The following is a 24,665-nucleotide window of genomic DNA, read 5'->3' as shown; positions in this document are numbered from 1 at the left end:
TATTTAATTATTCTGCCATAGGTGAGGCAGATTGATTAAGGAAGTGTACATTAAATTTTCTATCACACATGCAGTGCCCTGCAGTTCCTTGCAATTTCCATCTGGAATTGCTGCACAAGACATCACTTCCTTAAAGTCATGGCGATACATGTGAACAAAGAATTAACGTTTCTAATAAATTCTGCAATGTTTGCATGCTAATTTAGCTCACCTCTGCACACGGAAATAAAAAGTTACTTTTTAAAACTTAGACACAGTAACGTTTTTTTATGTGCTAATTCTGTTAAAGAATCCAGCTGTTTATTTGTGTAATCCATCCTTTACGATTCAAGGTGGTTTAAGAGGCCTTGCTAGAGGTCTCTTGTTTTAGGCTTGGATTCCAATGTGGTTCTACCAATCCGCTTCTATTTCTCATTTATTGAGAAATCTTTAGTTGATGAGGATAGACTTGTCCAAACCTTATTCTCTAGGCACATTCTGCTTAAGAGCATAGTGACAATGCTCAAATATACCACAAATTTCTCTTAAGCGTGTTACAAAAGAAACATTTATAGCCCATTTGGAGTTGTCCTGCTTTAATACATTGTCTATTCTTTTCCCCACGCTGTGGAAAAAAGTGTGCAGGGAGGTCTTCTTCACTCAGGATAGTCTGATTGATTCAGTGGGGATTATTTCGAATTTTCTTCCCTGCAGCTAAGGAGGAAGATATTTCGGTAATACCAGATAAGAATGAGGTAAATACCTTTATCTGATCAGGAGCTTCTTGAGGAACTTTTAGCTACTCTGGGTGGCTCTGACACCAGTAGGTTTTTTCTAATATTAGGATGGACCCGTCATGGTGGAAGTATTCCTGTACCAAATAGGGTTTCTCTTGTTAAGTGTATCCAGTCCACGGATCATCCATTACTTATGGGATATTAACTCCTCCCCAACAGGAAGTGCAAGAGGATTCACCCAGCAGAGCTGCTATATAGCTCCTCCCCTAACTGCCATTACCAGTCATTCTCTTGCACCCAGCAACTAGATAGGTCGTGTGAGAGGACTATGGTGATTATACTTAGTTTTATATCTTCAATCAAAAGTTTGTTATTTTAAAATAGCACCGGAGTGTGTTATTACCTCTCTGGCAGAGTTTGAGGAAGAATCTACCAGAGTTTTGCTATGATTTTAGCCGGAGTAGTTAAGATCATATTGCTGTTTCTCGGCCATCTGAGGAGAGGTAAACTTCAGATCAGGGGACAGCGGGCAGATGAATCTGCATAGAGGTATGTAGCAGTTTTTATTTTCTGACAATGGAATTGATGAGAAAATCCTGCCATACCGATATAATGTCATGTATGTATACTTTACACTTCAGTATTCTGGGAGAATGGTACTTCACTAGAATTACACTGTAAGAAAGACATAAAGCTGTTTAATAACTAGAGATTATGTTTAACGTTTTTGCTGGAATGTAAAATCGTTTTCATTTGCTGAGGTACTGAGTGAATAAATGTTTGGGCACCATTTTTCCACTTGGCAGTTGCTTAAATCTGTTTTTTTCTGTCAGTTTCTGTTCTCCCTCACTGCTGTGTGTGAGGGGGAGGGGCCGTTTTTTGGCGCTTTTTCTATGCATCAAATATTTCAGTCAGCAACTCATTGTATTCCCTGCATGATCTGGTTCATCTCTACAGAGCTCAGGGGTCTTCAAAACTTATTTTGAGGGAGGTAATTTCTCTCAGCAGAGCTGTGAGAATTATAGTTTGACTGAAATAAAAACTTTTATTCTGTAATTTGTTTCCTGCTTTCAGAAATTGTTATCTTTGCTAATGGGATTAAACCTTTGCTAAAGTTGTGTTATTTACAAGGATTGAGGCTATAACTGTTTCAATTAATTTTTAACTGTCATAGATCTTCTGTGCTTCTTAAAGGCACAGTACGTTTTAATATTATTCTATTTGAATTGTATTTCCAAGTTGCAAGTTTATTTGCTAGTGTGTTAAACATGTCTGATTCAGAAGATGATACCTGTGTCATTTGTTGCAATGCCAAAGTGGAGCCCAATAGAATTTATGTACTAACTGTATTGATGCTACTTTAAATAAAAATCAATCTGTACAAATTGAACAAATTTCACCAAACAACGAGGGGAGAGTTATGCCGACTAACTCGCCTCACGTGTCAGTACCTACATCTCCCGCTCAGAGGGAGGTGCGTGATATTGTAGCGCCGAGTACAGCTGGGCGGCCATTACAAATCACATTACAGGATATGGCTACTGTTATGACTGAAGTTTTGGCTAAATTACCAGAACTAAGAGGTAAGCGTGATCACTCTGGGGTGAGAACAGAGTGCGCTGATAATATTAGGGCCATGTCAGACACTGCGTCACAATTTGCAGAACATGAGGACGGAGAGCTTCATTCTGCGGGTGACGGTTCTGATCCAAACAAACTGGATTCAGATATTTCAAATTTTAAATTTAAGCTGGAAAACCTCTGTGTATTACTAGGGGAGGTGTTAGCGGCTCTGAATGATTGTAACACAGTTTGCAATACCAGAGAAAATGTGTAGGTTGGATAAATATTTTGCGGTACCGGCGAGTACTGACGTTTTTCCTATACCTAAGAGACTTACTGAAATTGTTACTAAGGAGTGGGATAGACCCGGTGTGCCGTTCTCACCCCCTCCGATATTTAGAAAGATGTTTCCAATAGACGCCACCCACACGGGACTTATGGCAAACGGTCCCCTAAGGTGGAGGGAGCAGTTTCTACTTTAGCTAAGCGTACCACTATCCCGGTGGAGGATAGCTGTGCCTTTTCAGATCCAATGGATAAAAAGTTAGAGGGTTACCTTAAGAAAATGTTTGTTCAACAAGGTTTTATATTGCAACCTCTTGCATGCATTGCGCCCTGTCACGGCCTGCAGCAGCATTTTGGTTTGAGTCTCTGGAAGAGACACTTGAATCAGCTCCATTAGATGAGATTACACACAAGCTTAAAGCCCTTAAGTTAGCTAACTCATTTATTTCAGATGCCGTAGTACATTTAACTAAACTTACGGCTAAGAATTCCGGATTCGCCATTCAGGCACGCAGAGCACTGTGGCTAAAATCCTGGTCAGCTGACGTTACTTCTAAATCTAAATTGCTTAATATACCTTTCAAAGGGCAGACCTTATTCGGGCCCGGGTTGAAAGAAATTATCGCTGACATTACAGGAGGTAAAGGCCATGCCCTGCCTCAAGACAGAGCCAACCTAAGGCTAGACAGTCTAATTTTCGTTCCTTTCGTAATTTCAAAGCAGGAGCAGCAATCAACTTCCTCTGCACCAAAACAGGAAGGAGCTGTTGCTCGCTACAGACAAGGCTGGAGACCTAACCAGTCCTGGAACAAGGGCAAGCAGGCCAGGAAACCTGCTGCTGCCCCTAAGACAGCATGAATCGAGGGCCCCCGATCCGGGAACGGATCTAGTGGGGGGCAGACTTTCTCTCTTCGCCCAGGCTTGGGCAAGAGATGTCCAGGATCCCTGGGCGTTAGAGATCATATCTCAGGGATACCTTCTAGACTTCAAATTCTCTCCCCCAAGAGGGAGATTTCATCTGTCAAGGTTGTCAACAAACCAAATAAAGAAAGAGGCGTTTTCTACGCTGCGTACAAGATCTTTTATTAATGGGAGTGATCCATCCGGTTCGCGGTCGGAACAAGGACAAGGGTTTTACTCAAATCTGTTTGTGGTTCCCAAAAAAGAGGGAACTTTCAGGCCAATCTTGGATTTAAAGATCCTAAACAAATTCCTAAGAGTTCCATCGTTCAAATGGAAACTATTCGGACAATTTTAACCCATGATCCAAAAGGGTCAGTTACATGACCACAAGTGGATTTAAAGGATGCTTACCTTCACATACCGATTCACAAAGATCATTACCGGTATCTAAGGTTTGCCTTTCTAGACAGGCCATTACCAGTTTGTAGCTCTTCCATTCGGATTGGCTACGGCTCCGAGAATCTTCACAAAGGTTCTGTGTGCTCTTCTGGCGGTACTAAGACCGCGAGGAATTGCGGTAGCTCCGTACCTAGACGACATTCTGATACAAGCTTGAAGCTTTCAAACTGCCAAGTCTCATACAGAGTTAGTACTGGCATTTCTAAGGTCGCATGGATGGAAGGTGAACGAAAAGAAGAGTTCTCTCTTTCCACTCACAAGAGTTCCCTTCTTGGGGACTCTTATAGATTCTGTAGAAATGAAGATTTACCTGACAGAAGACAGGTTAACAAAGCTTCAAAATGCATGCCGTGTCCTTCATTCCATTCAACACCCATCAGTAGCTCAATGCATGGAGGTGATCGGCTTAATGGTAGCAGCAATGGACATAGTACCCTTTGCACGTCTACATCTCAGACCGCTGCAATTGTGCATGCTAAGTCAGTGGAATGGGGATTACTCAGACTTGTCCCCTACTCTGAATCTGGATCAAGAGACCAGAAATTCTCTTCTATGGTGGCTTTCTCGGCCACATCTGTCCAGGGGGATGCCATTCAGCAGGCCGGACTGGACAATTGTAACAACAGACGCCAGCCTACTAGGTTGGGGCGTCTGTCTGGAATTCTCTGAAGGCTCAGGGACAATGGAATCAGGAGGAGAGTCTCCTACCAATAAACATTCTGGAATTGAGAGCAGTTCCTCAATGCCCTTCTGGCTTGGCCCCAGTTAACAACTCGGGGGTTCATCAGGTTTCAGTCGGACAACATCACCGACTGTAGCTTACATCAACCATCAGGGAGGGACAAGAAGCTCCCTAGCAATGATGGAAGTATCAAAGATAATTCGCTGGGCAGAGTCTCACTCTTGCCACCTGTCAGCAATCCACATCCCGGGAGTGGAGAACTGGGAGGCGGATTTCTTAAAACGTCAGACTTTTCATCCGGGGGGAGTGGGAACTTCATCCGGAGGTCTTTTGCCCAAATACTTCGACGTTGGGGCAAAGCAGAGATAGATCTCATGGCGTCTCGACAGAACGTCAAGCTTCCTCGTTACGGGTCCAGATCCAGGGATCCGGGAGCGGGTTCTGATAGATGCTTTGACAGCACCTTGGACCTTCGGGATGGCTTATGTGTTTCCACCCTTCCCGATGCTTCCTCGATTGATTGCCAGAATCAAACAGGAGAGAGCATCAGTGATTCTAATAACGCCTGCATGGCCACGCAGGACTTGGTATGCAGATCTAGTGGACATGTCATCCTGTCCACCTTGGTCGCTACCTCTGAAACAGGACCTTCTGATCCAGGGTCCCTTCAAACATCAAAAATCTAATTTCTCTGAAGCTGACTGCTTGGAAATTGAACGCTTGATTTTATCAAAACGTGGTTTTTCTGAGTCAGTTATTGATACCTTAATACAGGCTAGGAAGCCTGTTACCAGAAAGATTTACCATAAGATATGGCGCAAATACTTATATTGGTGCGAATCCAAGAGTTACTCATGGAGTAAGGTTAGGATTCCGAGGATATTGTCTTTTCTACAAGAAGGTTTAGAAAAGGGTTTATCCGCTAGTTCCTTAAAGGGACAGATTTCAGCTCTGTACATTCTTTTACACAAACGTCTGTCAGAAGTTCCGGACGTTCAAGCTTTTTGTCAGGCTTTAGCTAGGATCAAGCCTGTGTTTAAAACTGTTGCTCCACCATGGAGTTTGAACTTAGTTCTTAATGTTTTACAGGGGGTTCCGTTTGAACCCCTTCATTCCATTGATATCAAGTTGTTATCCTGGAAAGTTCTGTTTTTAATGGCGATTTCCTCGGCTCGAAGAGTCTCTGAGTTATCTGCCTTACATTGTGATTCTCCTTATCTGATTTTTCATTCAGACAAGGTAGTTCTGCGTACTAAACCTGGGTTCCTACCTAAGGTGGTCACTAACAGGAATATCAATCAAGAGATTGTGGTTACATCTTTGTGTCCTAATCCTTCTTCGAAAAAGGAACGTCTGCTACACAATCTAGATGTAGTCCATGCCCTGAAATTTTATCTACAGGCAACTAAGGATTTTCGACAAACGTCTTCCCTGTTTGTCGTTTATTCTGGTCAGAGGAGAGGTCAAAAAGCTTCGGCTACCTCTCTCTCCTTTTGGCTTCGTAGCATAATACGGTTAGCCTATGAGACTGCTTGACAGCAGCCTCCTGAAAGAATTACAGCACATTCTACTAGAGCTGTGGCTTTCACTTGGGCCTTTAAGAATGAGGCTTCTGTTGAACAGATTTGCAAGGCTGCAACTTGGTCTTCTCTTCATACTTTTTCCAAATTTTACAAATTGACACTTTTGCTTCTTCTGAGGCTGTTTTTGGGAGAAAGGTTCTTCAGGCAGTGGTTCCTTCCGTATAAAGAGCCTGCCTGTCCCTCCCGTCATCCGTGTACTTTAGCTTTGGTATTGGTATCCCATAAGTAATGGATGATCCGTGGACTGGATACACTTAACAAGAGAAAACATAATTTATGCTTACCTGATAAATTTATTTCTCTTGTAGTGTATCCATTCCACGGCCCGCCCTGTCACTTTAAGGCAGGTAATTTTTCATTAAACTACAGTCACCACTGTACCCTATGGTTTTCCTTTCTCTGCATGTTTTCGGTCGAATGACTGGTAATGGCAGTTAGGGGAGGAGCTATATAGCAGCTCTGCTGGGTGAATCCTCTTGCACTTCCTGTTGGGGAGGAGTTAATATCCCATAAGTAATGGATGATCCGTGGACTGGATACACTACAAGAGAAATAAATTTATCAGGTAAGCATAAATTATGTTTTTTTAATTCAAAGGATAGTAGTTCCTTCGGGGCTCTATACAGATGACGGACCCTATGATTAATAGTTAGAGGGTCTACATTGTCAACCTGCGGTTGGTGTGACTACTGTTTCCAGTGCGGCGTCATACTGGCTTGTTGCGTTGTCTGTCTTCTATGGACAGACACCCCTCTCGCAGGAATAGGAGAAGGGCCTTTATGAGTAGGCTCCTTTAATGTAATATAGTGAAATGGGAAATTATTTTATTCCTCATACCCAGCACGGAGACCCTATTGAATTTAGAATAGGGGAAATCAGTGTAAGCAGCTTGCTGCTGACACCACATGAGGGGCGTGCACCGACACCTGTAAGGGGGGCAGGTTCTCCTTCTCAATCAAGTTGGGTTTTTTGATCATTATCGGTTTGTGGTTCCCAAAGAGGGGGGAACCTTCAGACCAATTTTAGACCTCAAGAGTCTAAAACAAACTTCTCAGGGTTCCGTCTTTCAAGATGGAAATTATTTGTACCATTCTTCCATTGATCCAGGAGGGTCTATTTATGACAAGAGTGGATTTAAAGGACACATATCTACAGGTTCTTATCCACAGGGATCATCACAAATTCTTAGGGTTTGCCTTTTTAGACAAACGCTTCCAGTTCGTGGCTCTTCCTTTCGGTCTGACCACTGCTCCCAGTATCTTCACAAAGGTTCTGGGGTCTCTTCTGGCAGTACTACGGCCACGGGGCATTGGGGTGCCACCTTATCTGGACGATATTCTAGTCCAGGCGCCTCTTTTCAACAAGTAGGACCCCTTACCGACATGGTGTTATCCTTCCTGAGAACTCACGGGTGAAAGGTAAATTTGGGATAGAGTTCCTTAGTCCCAGATACAAGAGTGACTTTCTTGGGAACCATAATAGATTCCACATATATGTAAGATTTTTCTGACAGAAGTCAGGAAATCAAAGATGTCTATCCCTTCAGTCCACTCCACAGCTGTCAGTGGCCAATGCATGGTGGCAGCAATGGACATCATCCTGTTTGCTCGGTTCCACCTCAAGCCTCTGCAGCTAAGCATGCTCAGGGGATGGAGATTATGCAGACTTGTCTCCTCGACTGGAGCAGGAGACAAGGGTCTCGCTTCATTGGTGGTTGTTTCTGGATCATCTCTCCCAGGGAACCTGTTTCTGCAGACCGTCCTGGGTGATTGAGACAACAGACGCCAGCCTTCTAGGGTGGGGAGCTGTCTGGGGTTCCCTAAAGGCTCAGGGAGTTTGGACTCAGTCGGACTCTATTCTCTTATCAACATCCTGGAACTGAGAGCGATCTTCAATTCTCTTCTGGCCTGGTCTCAGTTAGCCTCGGCCCAGTTTATCAGGTTTCAGTCGGACAATATAACTTTAGTGGCTTTCATCAATCATCAGGTAGGAACGAGGAGTTCCTTAGTGATGACCGAGGTAGCTCAGATAATTCAGTGGGCAAAGGCCCATTCTTGCTATCTGACGGCGATCCTCTTCCCAGTGGTGGACTACTGGGTAGCGGATTTTCTGAGCAGGCAGACCTTTCATCCGGGGGAGTGGGAACTCCATCCGGAAGTGTTCTCCAGACTGACTCTCAAATAGGGTCAGCCAGAGTTGGATCTTATGGTATCTCGACTGTATGCCAAGCTCCCGAGATACGGGTCGAGCTCCAGGGATTCCCAGGCGGAACTGATAGATGCTCTGTTGGTTCCTTGGATCTTCAGTCTAGTATACCTATTTCCTCCGTTTGCGCTTCCTCCTCGGGTCATTGCTCGAATCACACAGGAGAGGGCATCTGTGATTCTCATTGCTCCAGCTTGGCCTCGCAGGACTTGGTATGCAGATCTGGTGTATATGTCATCACTGCTACCTTGGAGACTTCCATTGAGGAAAGACCTTCTAATTCAAGGGCCATTCCTTCGCCCAAATCTAGTTTCTTTGAAACTGACTGCTTAGGGATTAAACGCTTAATTCTGTCCAAGCGGGGTTTTTTCTGTCTCGGTCATAGAGACCATGATTCAGGCTCGTGAGCCTGTAACTAGAAGACTTTACCTAAAATTTTGTCTTTTCTCCAAGAGGTTTGAAGAAGGGTTTATCGACGAGTTTCCTAATGGATCAAATCTCGGTCTTATCTATTTTGTTACACAAACGTCTGGCGGATGTCCCAGATGTACAATCCTTTTCAGGCCTTGGTCAGTATCAGGCCTGTGTTTAAACCAGTTACTCCTTCATGGAGTCTTAATTTAGTTCTTAAAGTTCTTCAAGGGGCTCTGTTTGAGCCTTTACTTTCCTTATTATCTTGGAAAGTTTTGTTTCTTGTTGCGCTTTCTTACACTCAGTGTCAGAGCTCTCGACATTACAGTTAGTCTCCTTACCTTATTTTTTATCAGATAAGGTAGTTTTACGTATCGGAACATTAATCAAGAGATGGTTGTTTCTTCTTTGTGTCCTAATCCTTTTTCTGCTCAATTTGGATGTGGTCCGTGTGTTTAAAACTTTATACTACTGGCGACTAAGGACTTTCATCAGTCTTCTTTATTTGTGGTTTTCTCAGGAAAACGTAAGGGACAGAAAGCTACGGCTACTTCTTTCTTTTTGGCTGAAGAGTATCAAACGTTTTACATATGAGACTGCTGGACAACAGTCTCCGGAAAGAGTTAAGACTCATTCCACGAGAGATGTTGCTTCCTCATGGACATTCAAAAATCAGGATTCCGTGGCACAGATTTGCAAGGCTGCAAAATTGGTCTTCTCTTCACACTTTTTCAAATTTGACTTTTTTATCTTGGCGGAGACCGTTTTTCAAGCAGTGGTGCCTTCCGTTTAAGTTCCCTGTCTTGTCCCTCCCTTATCATCTGTGTACCAGTGATGTGCAGTGAGGTCAGAGACTGGTGAGGCACTAGATATGATACGATGGAGAAACACATATACAGAGGGCCGCAAGTACCCCCAACAGGGCAGGTTTAAATGATAGCTGAACCAGTGCACAGGTGACATAATCAGGTGATGGGTGAGAGCAAGTTAGTAACCACTGAGTTACTGATCAGCTGATTACTTCACCTGTGCACTGATTCAGCTATAATGAAAACCTGGCCTGTTGGGGGTACTTGAGGACCATTGTTGAGAAACACTGCACTAAAGCACTAGCTCATCGGAAATGTATTGATTACCTGGAGAATAAAGCACACATACTCTGCTCACTGACACCCACACACACTCTGCTCACATACACACTCACACAATTCTGTGGCACAGTGCCAGTTACTAAGCAATTAGAATGATACACAATCTCTTCTATACTCACTACTGTATTGTAAAAATAGAAATAATTTACCATACAAGTTTTACACAAAGGACAAGTTATCCATACTGCCAACACAGCTGCTGCTGCAATATGGTGTTCAAGAAACGCACGTGCACATCCCACTTAGGTATGCTCTTCAACAAAGGACACCAAAGGATACCAAAAGAATGAAGTACATAATAATAGTAAAATAGAAAGTTTATTTATTTATTTTTTGTGTGCAATTTCTATCTGAATGATGGAAATGTAATTATGACTTTCAACTTGAAAGCTGCATGCGCTTTTTATTTACCTATTATTTACCTACACCTAGTTATATACAGCTCAGTTGTACAGTGCTGATCATACTGCCAGTGTAATATACATACAGCTAGTTATATACAGCTCAGTTGTACAGTGCTGATCATACTGTCAGTTTTATTATTTACCTACAGCTAGTTATATACAGCTCAGTTGTACAGTGCTGATCATACTGTCAGTGTTATTTACCTACACCTAGTTATATACAGCTCAGTTGTACAGTGCTGATCATACTGCCAGTGTTATATTCATACAGCTAGTTATATACAGCTCAGTTGTACGGTGCTGATCATACTGTCAGTTTTATTATTTACCTACAGCTAGTTATATACAGCTCAGTTGTACAGTGCTGATCATACTGTCAGTGTTATTATTTACCTACACCTAGTTATATACAGCTCAGTTGTACAGTGCTGATCATACTGTCAGTGTTATTATTTACCTACAGCTAGTTATATACAGCTCAGTTGTACAGTGCTGATCATACGGTCAGTTTTATTATTTACCTACAGCTAGTTATATACAGCTCAGTTGTACAGTGCTGATCATACGGTCAGTTTTATTATTTACCTACAGCTAGTTATATACAGCTCAGTTGTACAGTGCTGATCATACTGCCAGTGTTATTATTTACCTACAGCTAGTTATATACAGTTCAGTTGTACAGAGCTGATCATACTGTCAGTGTTATTATTTACCTACAGCTAGTTATATACAGCTCAGTTGTACAGTGCTGATCATACTGTCAGTGTTATTATTTACCTACACCTAGTTATATACAGCTCAGTTGTACAGTGCTGATCATACTGTCAGTGTTATTATTTACCTACACCTAGTTATATAACAGCTCAGTTGTACAGTGCTGATCATACTGCCAGTGTTATATTCATACAGCTAGTTATATACAGCTCAGTTGTACAGTGCTGATCATACTGTCAGTGTTATTATTTACCTACAGCTCGTTATATACAGCTCAGTTGTACAGTGCTGATCATACTGTCAGTGTTATTATTTACCTACAGCTCGTTATATACAGCTCAGTTGTACAGAGCTGATCATACTGTCAGTATTATTTACCTACAGCTAGTTATATACAGCTCAGTTGTACAGCTGCTGTAGGTAAATAATACTGAAAGTATGATCAGCACTGTACAACTGAGCTGTATATAACTAGCTGTTGGTAAATAATAACACTGACAGTATGATTAGCACTGTACAACTGAACTGTATATAACTAGCTGTAGGTAAATAATAACACTGGCAGTATGATCAGCACTGTACAACTGAGCTGTATATAACTAGCTGTAGGTAAATAACACTGACAGTATGATCAGCACTGTACAACTGAGCTGTATATAACTAGCTGTAGGTAAATAACACTGACAGTATGATCAGCTCTGTACAACTGAACTGTATATAACTAGCTGTATGTATATAACACTGACAGTATGATCAGCACTGTATAACTGAGCTGTATATAACTAGCTGTATGTATTTAGCACTGTACAACTGAGCTGTATATAACTAGCTGTAGGTAAATAATAACACTGACAGTATGATCAGCTCTGTACAACTGAACTGTATATAACTAGCTGTAGGTAAATAATAACACTGACAGTATGATCAGCACTGTACAACTGAGCTGTATATAACTAGCTGTAGGTAAATAATAACACTGACAGTATGATCAGCACTGTACAACTGATCTGTATATAACTAGCTGTAGGTAAATAATAACACTGACAGTATGATCAGCACTGTACAACTGATCTGTATATAACTAGCTGTAGGTAAATAATAACACTGACAGTATGATCAGCACTGTAAAACTGATCTGTATATAACTAGCTGTAAGTAAATAGTATTTACCTACAGCTAGTTATATACAGATCAGTTTTACAGTGCTGATCATACTGTCAGTGTTATTATTTACTAAATAATAACACTGACAGTATGATCAGCACTGTACAACTGATCTGTATATAACTAGCTGTCCCAGTCCCAGACAGACTCCCAGTCCCATATTATGAACAGTTCAACTTCAACATTTTTTTATTTAAGTTAACCAGTAAGTGTTCTGGTCGTTTCCTTCCTTACCTGGCTGAGAATAAGAATCCGGGTCGTCACGGTCACACTGTCAGACAAACACAACAACCGACTCGAGATGACTGTCACTGACTCCTCTCTGACTGTCACTACACCGGGTCCACCACCCACGTGGCACCTGCTCCGCTCCTCCGTCGTCCTCCTCTCTGTCCCACTGGTGTCCCTGAGTGAGACGAGTCACTCCTCTTCAGTTTCCTCCACTCCCAGTCCACTCCAGCCAGGCACTGGCAGCACCTCCTCCGTGACCACAGACAGCCACAACAGTGACAGTCTGTCACTACAAGTGGGCACTTTAGGCAGCACGGGCACGCAGAGCCAGAGACTCTCTCAGCTCTCCCTCCACTGAGTCTTCCAACCGTCACTCTGACTCGATCTGTCAGCGCGCGCAATGGTCACATGGCCCACACCTGTCAATCAGCAGCCCAGCAGGCACGCCTCCCCGCAGTGCTGCTGAATGCTGTGATTGGCTGAAGTGACCGAGCTCATCATGGAGGCGGTTTTAAGAACCGCCTCCATTGAGCTTGTAGTAGGGCCCTGCGAGTCACCACTGGGTGGCGCAGCTCTAAGTGAGCTTTAGATCCATTGTTGCGCAATTAATGGAGGGCAGCGGGCCGGCTCACTGCCTCCTAATTGTGCAACAATGGAAATTGGATGCAATGAATATTTACAGTGCATACAGCGCATGCGCAAAATCGTAATGAAAATGAATGAGAGTAATCGCCATGGGGGTGAGGGGGGGTACCCTTGGGGGCTAGCTAATAACAAACATTTTATTTTTTTTAATAAATATAAATTAAAATCTTTTTTCCCTCATTGGACAGGGGAGGCACTGCCTCCCCTGCCTCCTATTACTGCACGTCACTGCTGTGTACTCTAGCTTGGGTATTGAATCCCATTAGTAATGAAGATGATCCGTGGACTCATCGTGTCTTAAAAAAGAAATGAAAATTTATGTTTACCTGATAAATTTATTTCTTTTTTTACACGATGAGTCCACAGCCTGCCCTGGTTCTTTTAGACAGGTTGTGGGTTATTGTAAACTTCAGACACCTCTGCACCTTGGTTTTTCCTTTCTCTACCTAACTTTGGTCGAATGACTGGAGTGGGAGGGAAGGGAGGAAATATTTAACAGCTTTGCTGTGGTGCTCTTTGCCGCCTCCTGCTAACCAGGAGGTGAATATCCCATTAGTAATTAAGATGATCTGTGGACTCATCGTGTCAAAAAAGAAATACATTTATAAGGTAAGCATAAATTTTCTTTTTAAGAGCGGACTAGATCTTTTTTCCTTAACCTTATAGCTGGCTATTTACCTTTGCATATAGATATTTTAGATATTTTTATGTTAGAATGAAGTTATTGCTTACTTTGTTGAGAGGCCCCTTGCCAAGGAGGAAAATACTTTGTATTGGTGGAGAGCTAACATAGATAAGTATCCCAACTTGGTGAGATTGGCAAAATCCTACTTATACATCTCTGGCATCTCAACATCATCAGCGTGCCTATTTTCTGCTGCAGGAAAAATAGCTGCAAAAAGAGAGTCGGCCTCAGCCAGGAGCATGTGGTCATTGACATATTTGCATTTCAATGCAAAGTTTCTGAAATAGTGAATAACAGAATGTTATAAACAGTGATAGTCTACCATTTTCTAGTTCTACCTCTTTTCAAAAAGTTTGTGGTTTGGCTTAATCATAAAAATGTGTTCTTTTGATTAAAATTTGGACAAACAGTTGTGTTAATGTAAAGTTTAAGTCTGAAGTTTTATACTTGTAACACTCAGTATGTGGATTTTATTTTAAATGTAGGAAAAAAATGATTTATTTTTAATCGGATTAGTCAATTAATCGAAAAACATAATCGGCCGATTAATCAATTATGAAAATAATCATTAATTGCAGCCCTAGTGGCTACATAAAAGCAGCTCACTAACTTAAAGGGACATATAACAAGTTGGGATATAGACAAAATATAATATGTACTTTTATTACTTTAACTTCAAATTTATACTGCAGTGCCTGCCATTAACCCTTTCTTTTAAAGGGGCAGTAAACTTACAAACTGTTATATAATTCTGCACATAGTGCAGATTTGTATAACATTAGCTTACCGGCACATTTATACTTTAAAGGATTGCAGAGAAATTGTAACTAAAACCTCCTTTTACCAGAACGCCGCTCCTTGCTCTACTGCGCGGGTCTGGATTTTACACAGCGCATCTCTGCAACACTGTGTGCCCGGTCGCGCCATTAAAATGAATGTAGCTCGCTCCCGCTCTGGTCTAGTAGCAGGAGCAAGCTACATTCATTTTAATGGCGCAACCAGGCACACAGTGTTGCAGAGATGCGCTGTGTAAAATCAATACCCGCTCAGTAGAGCAAGGAGCGGCGTTCTGGTAAAAGGAGGTTTTAGTTACAATTTCTCTGCAATCCTTTAAAGTATAAATGTGCCGGTAAGCTAATGTTATATAAATCTGCACTTTGTGGCTGACAAGTGGCTGTAAAATTGATTTGAGGAATGGTAAGAATCTGCATATCCAAAATGAATTCTATACATTTAAGTATTAAGTGAATGTCATTGAAGAACTTGCTTGTGAACAAATGCTTATACACATATAGAAGATTTTAATTTCATAGGAGCAAGAGCTGTCAACACAGATGTGACAAATTACAATGCACCCAGTTGCCAATTTTTGTTTGTATTTTTTTTTGTGTCAATATATCAATCTGTTTTCCTTTGCTGATTGTATCTTCTTAACTTTTATATAGGTCATAAAGTCAGCTCGAGTAATGAAAAAGGCTGTGGGACATCTCATCCCATATATGGAGAAGGAAAGGGAAGCAATGAGAGCTCTATCAGGCAGTGTGGAAGAAGATGTAGGTTATGCTTAATGCATTTTATTATTTTTGTTTGATCATGCATTTTATTCTCGTAACGTTATCACTTTCATCTGATAGAAATACTAAGTCATACCTTAAAGCCTTTCAAATCTTACAATTTTTGATTCTTTGCACCTAAATCCTGATACAAACCCTATGCATATTTTTTCCCGTTTGGGCCAAGGTCATTGTGTACAACATTGCTGGTCTATATGAGGTTTCAGCAGACACAAGATCTTGGTCATAACTCTGTAGTCGGCAATCTTGTTGCTGTGATGTAACGGACAAAAACTCCATAATATGGCTTACTAAGGGACAGCCTAGGTCATTAAATGTACATGGCCCTTTTTAGAAAGCCATATTTATTTACCGCCTTACAAACACAAACATATTTGGAGACAAAAACAGTTAAAGGCACATGAAACACTTTTTTTCTTTTATGACAGGCACATGATACCCAATATTTTTTTTTTCATGATTTGGATGGAGCAATAAATAAAAAAATTAAAAAAACTTTCACATTTAATTTGCTTCTATTATCTATTTTGTTTCATTCTTTTGGAATCCTTTGTTGATTGTCATACCCAGGTAGGCTTAGGAGCAGCAATACAGTACTGGGAGCTAGCTGCTGATTGGTGGCTGCACAAAGCTCCCATTAGTGCATTATTGCATTTTCAACAAAGGATACCAAGAGAATGAAGTAAATTTGATAAGATAAACAGAATTGGAAAGTTGTTTACAATTGTATTCTTAAGTAAAACACAGGAATGAAGTTATATATTAGATCCTATAGACCTGACTGTCACCGCCAAAAAATAATACAGAGTCAATCTATTCATACTATGTAACAAATAGTTACCGACCTCCCATGAAGTGCGCTGTTTCCAGCTTTTCGTCGCTTGAGAATGCACCCGATAAGTGGGTAAGTACTTCCACTGTAATCACTGCTCCGGGGACTTACTCGCCAGGGGAACCAGATTAGAGAGCATCCGCTCCTTTTACCCCCACTCTGCTTGCCGCGGTCGGATCCGGGTCCTTCAAGACTCACACAGGGTTGTGTCAGTAGACGACTCCTACTCCACTCGGCGATAGTGTCCACTGAAACCGCCACAGTCAGGATACGGTCCTTGGGGATTAATGGATTCCTCACTCCATAAGAATACAAGTTGCAAAAAGGACGATGGGACCAAAAGTATCCATAAAAAAATATATTTATTAATCCATCCAACGGCTGTAAAAACAATAACAGCAAACCACCCTGTAGTCAGAAAAAATAGGCTCAGAAAGCGATCTTACGCATTTCGGCATGAGCCTCATTCATAGATCTAGAACTAGATGAATAAGGCTCACGCCGAAACGCGTAAGTTCGCTTTCTGAGCCTATTTTTTCTGACTACGGGGTGGTTTGCTGTAATTGTATTCTTAGTCTAAAAGAAAACACTGAGTTTCATATCTTCTAAATTAGCACATTATATGGTGGGGGTTTAAAGTCCGCCTCAGAAGCAATTTACTGCTAAGCCAATGACGGGGCATATGAGCACAGCCACCAATCACTAGCTTACTCACAGTGCTGTATAGATGTCCCTGAACCTACCCAAGTATGTTTTTCCAATAAAGGATACCAAAGAGAATGAGGAAATGTGATACTAGAAGTAAACTGCAAAGTCTGTCAACATTGCGTGCTCTATATCCTTATTGATGCAAAGCTGCTGCCAGGCATATACATGCTCCTAAGGTTACCAAGGTATGCTCTTCAGCAAAGGATGCCAAAAGTGCTAAGTAAATTTGATAATAGAAGTAAATTGGCCATTTTTAAAATTGTGCAATCTTTCTAAATGTACCTCTGAGGTAAATCTACAGTTCCACTTCTTATAGATAAAATACATTGTATCCATTTAAAGGGACATTAAACCCCACGTTTTTCTTTCATTATATAGAGCGAGCATACAGATTTTTTTAATTTGATAAATTTTATTATTTTATCTAATTTGCTTTTCACTTCTGAGAGCTAGCTGCTTTGTTGATGCATGTATATGCCTCTTGTCATTGGACCACCTGTGTTCAGCTACCTCCCAGTAGTGCATTGCTGTTTCTTCAACAAAGGATACCAAGATAATAAAGTAAATTTGATCATAGAAGTAAATAAATCAGTAAGTTGTGACACATTTATATTCAGTTTAAATCATCACATAGTTAAGTCCTGGTATTTACGAAATTGCAAAATGCAGAAAAAACAGCATGAAAGTATGATTGAGAACCGTAGTCATTTTTGGTCTCAAAGGGAGCTTATTTTGACTTTTTTTTCCATATAATATTTAAAGGGACATGAAACCCAATTTTTGTTTCATTATTTAGAGCATACAATTTTAACCCCTTAACGACCAAGGACATACGCCAGGTCCTCAAAAAAAAAATACACTTAACGCCTGAGGACGTATGGCGTACGTCCTCGGTCTGGAAAGCAGCTGGAAGCCATCCTGCTCGCTTTCAGCTGCTTTCCTGTTATTGCAGTGATGCCTCGATATCGAGGCATCCTGCAATAACCCCCCTTGGCCATCCGATGCAGAGAGAGCCACTATGTGGCCCTCTCTGCACCAGACATCGATGGCCAGTATCGTTGGTGGGAGCCAGTCTGGTGGGCGGCCATCGATGGGCCGTGTGGAGTGGTGGGGGTGCAGGATCGTGGGCGGGATCACCGGGGGCGCACACCCGTGCACGGGGTGGAAGCGTGTGGGAGCGGCTACACTACAGATTTTTTTTTTCATGAAAAGTGCGGTAAAATTTAATAAAAAAAATAAATCTAAGAGATCTGGGAGGTGGAGGGGGGTTGTACTTTGGGGAGGAAGCTATACTACAGAAAAAAAGAGGAGGGGACAAAAAGCATTTTTTTTGTGGAAATTGGGTACTGGCAGACAAGATGGCTCCCAGTAAGGTAGAGGGGGAGAGTAAGAGAGCTGTTTTGGGGGGGGGGGGGGATCAGGGAGGTTGGGGGCTAAGGGGGGATCCTACACATCAGCATATGTAAATATGCTAAAAAAAATAAGATACCTTTTATTTTAGTACTGGCAGACTTTCTGCCAGTACTTAAGATGGCGGGGGAGGAAAGAGAGCTGTTTGAGAGGGATCAGGGGGTCTGATGTGTCAGGTGGGAGGCTGAGCTCGACACTAAAGCTAAAATTAACCCTGCAAGCTCCCTACAAGCTACCTAATTAACCCCTTGACTGCTAGACATAATACACGTGTGATTAGCAGCAGCAATTAGTGGCCTTCTAATTACCAAAAAGCAACGCCAAAGCCATATATGTCTGCTATTTCTGAACAAAGGGGATCCCAGAGAAGCATTTACAACCATTTGTGCCATAATTGCACAAGCTGTTTGTAAATAATTTCAGTGAGAAACCTAAAGTTTGTGAAAAAGTGAACGATTTTTTTTTTTATTTGATCGCATTTGGCGGGGAAATGGTGGCATGAAATATACCAAAATGGGTCTAGATCAATACTTTGGGTTGTCTACTACACTAAAGCTAAAATTAACCCTACAAGCTCCCTAATTAACCCCTTCACTGCTGGGCATAATACACGTGTGGTGCGCAGCTGCATTTAACGGCCTTCTAATTACCAAAAAGCAACGCCAAAGCCATATGTCTATTTCTGAACAAAGGGGATCCCAGAGAAGCTTTTACAACCATTTGTGCCATAATTGCACAAGTTGTTTGTAAATAATTTCAGTGAGAAACCTAAAATTGTGAAAAAATTTAATTTTTTTTTTATTTGATCGCATTTGGCGGTGAAATGGTGGCATGAAATATACCAAGATGGGCCTAGATCAATTCTTGGGGTTGTCTACTAAATTAACGCTACATGCTCCCTAATTAACCCCTCCACTGCTGGGCATAATACACGTGTGGTGCACAGTGGCATTAATCGGCCTTCTAATGACCAAAAAGCAATGCCAAAGCCATATTTGTCTGCTATTTCTGAACAAAGGGGACCCCAGAGAAGCTTTTACAACCATTTGTGCCATAATTGCACAAGTTGTTTGCAAATAATTTCAGTGAGAAACCTAAAGTTTGTGAAAAAAATTGTGTAAAAGGAACTTTTTTTTTTTTTTATTTGATCTTATTTGACGGTGAAATGGTGGCATGACATATACCAAAATGGGCCTAGATCAGTACTTTGTGATGTCTTCTAAAAAAAATTATATACATGTCAAGGGATAATCAGGGATTCCTGAAAGATATCGGTGTCCCAATGTAACTAGCGCTAATTTTGAAAAAAAGTGGTTTGGAAATAGCAAAGTGCTACTTGTATTTATTGCCCTATAACTTGCAAAAAAAGCAAAGAACATGTAAACATTCGGTATTTCTAAACTCAGGACAAAATTTAGAAACTATTTAGCATGGGTGTTTTTTTGTGGTTGTAGCTGTGTAAAAAGTGTGTGTTTTTTTTCCATTTTTTCCTCATATTTTATATATTTTTTTATAGCAAATTATAAGATATCATGAAAATAACGGTATCTTTAGAAAGTCCATTTAATGGCGAGAAAAATGGTATATAATATGTGGGGGTACAGTAAATGAGTAAGAGGAGAATTACAGCTAAACAGAAACACCACAAAAATGTAAAAATAGCCTTGGTCCCAAACGGACAGAAAATGGAAAAGTGCTCTGGTCATTAAGGGGTTAAATAACATTCTTATTTATTTAGTTCTCTTTGAATCCTTTGTTGAAAAGAATACCTAGGTGGACCCAGAAGTCGCTGATTCGTCTTGTGATTGGCTTTCAGCTAGCTCACAGTAGACCATTACTGCTCCTTCAACAAAGGATACCAAGAGAATGAAGCAAATTGGAAAGTTGTTTAAAATTGTATGATATATCTCATTAATGGGTCGCAACACCATGTTTACTGGTTCATGGCTTTGTGAGTTTTATGCGAGTGTGTGTGTTTGTATGTATGAGAGTGTGTGCTATAACCTTTTACAACACTTTCATGGTTGACTACAATCAGGAATAAATACACATTTTAGTCACTTTGCCATCTTGTTGTATATTACTTCATACATTTTCACACCAAACATAAACATAGGGTCTTGAAGGTATCTGGTGTGATTGCACTTGGTTTGAAAAAAGTTTGAAGAACTCTGATCTATCTGAATTATGAAGGAATGACTGTTAGATGGTTAAATTAGTTTCTTGCAAAACCGTGTAAGCTAGAAAAATGACAAGGTGAGTCCACGGATTATCATCAATTACTGTTGGGAATATCACTCCTGGCCAGCAGGAGGAGGCAAAGAGCGCCACTGCAAAGCTGATAAGTATCACTTCCCTTCCCACAACCCCCTGTCATTCTCTTTGCCTCTAGTACAAGGAAGAGGTGAAGTAATCAGGTGTCCTGATTAAGATTCTTCTATCAAGATTTTTTTATTTTGAAGTCTGGGCATGATTGCTCTGGTCTTCCAGCTGTACTCCACGTTAGTCTTTTCAGTAGGGCTGTGGTAGCTTTAAAGTAGTTAGGAACTTGTAAAGTGTGCTTTGCTGCGTTTTCCTAAGATTGTTGCTGCCCATGGTATAGAAAGCCTGAGTAAGTTTACTCTGTCTTTCTTTTCTCTACAGATCTCTGTGAGGAGTGGCATCCTCTCATATCAGGTAGGCTGTCCTCCTGCCAGACGGCTAGACTGCGGGTAAGTGCCTTTTCGTCTTCTGGGTGGGAGACTGGCAATAAATGGGTTAAGGAACCTTTTCTGCTATTTTATGTGGGACAGATATATCCTTTAGAGGATATTTTAAAGGCAGGATGCGGGCACTTACAGTGACAGGTGACTAAGGGTTAATAAGTGATCCTTTCATTACCTGGGTTCATATGTAAGTTTAGAGGTACCTAAAGGGTTAATGTTTCCTCTAAAGTATTTTTGTGTTCTGGTATTTTTAGCTATGTTCAGCGGTAGCTCTCAGTATCAGTGTTTTTATGTAGTGCACTATGTATCAGCTGCGCAGTTTGATGGTGGTTTTCTAACGTCTTTATGAAAAAGAAGTTACCGCCACACTGCCTTGTGAAAAGAAGCAGCCTTAGGGTTCAGCGATCCGTACTTACTATAGCAGGATCAAGCAGACCTTTTTAGTGGCATGTTTGCTTCGTGGAATAAAGCGCGATGTTATAAGATAGTTGCACACTTTATTCACATGTTTTTACTGTGTTCCCGCCTCCTTCACTGAGGAGTTGCATCGTCATTTTGAATTTTTTGCCTCTCTGTCTCCGGCTGAGAACGGATCTTATATGTGTATATGCCTTTTTACAGCGCAATTTTAAAGTTAAAATTTTATGCTATTCAATCTATTTTGTAAATGCTAAACGTTGCTAATAATGATATGGAGGACGTTAATTTGGATAGTTTTTGTTTGTGTCAATCATCACTAATTATACTGTGCCTGCAACACTGTTATTTAAATTAACTGTTTAAAGTGACAGTTTTGTGTTTGATATATTAAATTGCATTTTCTTTTTTAAGACATGGTGAGTCCACAGATCATCTTAATTACTAATGGGATATTCACCTCTGGTCAGCAGGAGGCGGCAAAGAGCACCACAGCAAAACTGTTATATAGCTCCTCCCTTCCCTCCCACTCCAGTCATTCTCTTTCTACGTTAGTGATAGGAAGTGGTAAAGTGAGGTGTTAGATTAGATTCTTCAATCAAGAGTTTATTATTTTTAAAGTAGTACAAGATTGTGCTGCTTTGTCCTGGGGTGTAGCCATAGTCCATATCAGTCTCTTCAGTAGAGCTTTGATGGCTTTAGAGCAATGGGAACTTGTGGGACATAATTCTCACTGCGCCTCCCATATATTACTGCTGCCCTAACCCTGAAAACCTGAAGAAAATTTATTCAGGAATTTTTCTTCACAGGTCGATCTGGGGGATAGGACCCCTCAAACCTGGTGAACTGCCTTTGCTGTCAGGCAGACATATGAGGTAAGTGCTGTGTTTTTTTTAACATGTAATTATGACTGGGATACTGTGTTTACCGTTGGCCACGCCCACGATGGGCGGATTTTAGGTATTGCATGCTTTTTTCACTGCGCTTCTGTCTAGAGACTCAGTACAGACCGGATGTTTCACTGTGCCTTGAAACGCATGTTTCTTTTACAAGATGTACCGAGTCCACGGTTTCATCCTTTCTTGTAGGATATTATCCTTCCCTACAGGAAGTGGCAAAGAGCACCTACAGTAGAGCTGTCTATATAGCTCCTCCCTTGACTCCACCCCCCAGTCATTCTCTTTGCCGGCTCTAAGCAGGAAGGGTAAAGTGAAAGAGGCGATAAAATGTTTGTTTTTATTTTCTTCAATCAAGATTTTTTTTATTTTAAATGGTACCGGTGAGTGCTATTTCTCCAACATAGGTGTGTCCGGTCCACGGCGTCATCCTTACTTGTGGGATATTCTCTTCCCCAACAGGAAATGGCAAAGAGCCCAGCAAAGCTGGTCACATGATCCCTCCTAGGCTCCGCCTACCCCAGTCATTCTCTTTGCCGTTGTACAGGCAACATCTCCACGGAGATGGCTTAGAGTTTTTTAGTGTTTAACTGTAGTTTTTATTATTCAATCAAGAGTTTGTTATTTTTAAATAGTGCTGGTATGTACTATTTACTCAGAAACAGAAAAGAGATGAAGATTTCTGTTTGTATGAGGAAAATGATTTTAGCAACCGTAACTAAAATCCATGGCTGTTCCACACAGGACTGTTGAGAGCAATTAACTTCAGTTGGGGGAACAGTGTGCAGTCTCTTGCTGCTTGAGGTATGACACATTCTAACAAGACGATGTAATGCTGGAAGCTGTCATTTTCCCTATGGGATCCGTTAAGCCATGTTTATTACGATCGTAAATAAGGGCTTCACAAGGGCTTATTAAGACTGTAGACTTTTTCTGGGCTAAATCGATTCATTATTAACACATATTTAGCCTTGAGGAATCATTTTATCTGGGTATTTTGATATAATAATATCGGCAGGCACTGTATTAGACACCTTATTCCTTAGGGGCTTTCCCAAAGCATAAGCAGAGCCTCATTTTCGCGCCGGTGTGGCGCACTTGTTTTTGAGAGGCATGGCATGCAGTCGCATGTGAGAGGAGCTCTGATACTTAGAAAAGACTTTCTGAAGGCGTCATTTGGTATCGTATTCCCCTTTGGGCTTGGTTGGGTCTCAGCAAAGCAGATACCAGGGACTGTAAAGGGATTAAAGTTTAAAACGGCTCCGGTTCCGTTATTTTAAGGGTTAAAGCTTCCAAATTTGGTGTGCAATACTTTTAAGGCTTTAAGACACTGTGGTGAAAATTTGATAAATTTTGAACAATTCCTTCATGTTTTTTCGCAATTGCAGTAATAAAGTGTGTTCAGTTTAAATTTAAAGTGACAGTAACGGTTTTATTTTAAAACGTTTTTGTACTTTGTTATCAAGTTTATGCCTGTTTAACATGTCTGAACTACCAGATAGACTGTGTTCTGAATGTGGGGAAGCCAGAATTCCTATTCATTTAAATAAATGTGATTTATGTGATAATGACAATGATGCCCAAGATGATTCCTCAAGTGAGGGGAGTAAGCATGGTACTGCATCATTCCCTCCTTCGTCTACACGAGTCTTGCCCACTCAGGAGGCCCCTAGTACATCTAGCGCGCCAATACTCCTTACTATGCAACAATTAACGGCTGTAATGGATAATTCTGTCAAAAACATTTTAGCCAAAATAAACACTTGTCAGCGTAAGCGCGGCTGCTCTGTTTTAGATACTGAAGAGCATGACGACGCTGATATTAATATCTCTGAAGGGCCCCTAACCCAGTCTGATGGGGCCAGGGAGGTTTTGTCTGAGGGAGAAATTACTGATTCAGGGAACATTTCTCAACAGGCTGAACCTGATGTGATTGCATTTAAGTTTAAGTTGGAACATCTCCGCATTCTGCTTAAGGAGGTATTATCCACTCTGGATGATTGTGACAAGTTGGTCATCCCAGAGAAACTATGTAAAATGGACAAGTTCCTAGAGGTGCCGGGGCTCCCAGAAGCTTTTCCTATACCCAAGCGGGTGGCGGACATTGTTAATAAAGAATGGGAGAGGCCAGGTATTCCTTTCGTCCCTCCCCCCATATTTAAAAAATTGTTTTCTATGGTCGACCCCAGAAAGGACTTATGGCAGACAGTCCCCAAGGTCGAGGGAGCGGTTTCCACTTTAAACAAACGCACCACTATACCCATAGAGGATAGTTGTGCTTTCAAAGATCCTATGGATAAAAAATTAGAAGGTTTGCTTAAA

At 41.2% G+C, this 24,665-nt stretch overlaps 1 protein-coding gene across 2 annotated transcripts in view; it reads left to right on the top strand.

The window, feature by feature from the left end:
- The window catches only part of MTR (5-methyltetrahydrofolate-homocysteine methyltransferase), a 600,857-nt gene that overhangs the window by 338,752 nt on the left and 237,440 nt on the right, over positions 1-24,665 (top strand). For both annotated transcript variants that reach the window (XM_053711885.1, XM_053711884.1), the window contains one exon: positions 15,247-15,354. In XM_053711885.1, coding sequence (XP_053567860.1) covers positions 15,247-15,354 — 108 coding nt within the window. The remainder of the gene's footprint in view (positions 1-15,246; positions 15,355-24,665) is intronic.

The sequence above is a fragment of the Bombina bombina genome, chromosome 4 (genome assembly GCF_027579735.1).
Source record: "Bombina bombina isolate aBomBom1 chromosome 4, aBomBom1.pri, whole genome shotgun sequence".
In the NCBI taxonomy this organism is placed as follows: Eukaryota; Metazoa; Chordata; class Amphibia; order Anura; family Bombinatoridae; genus Bombina; species Bombina bombina.
This window is presented reverse-complemented; position numbering and strand designations above follow the sequence as displayed.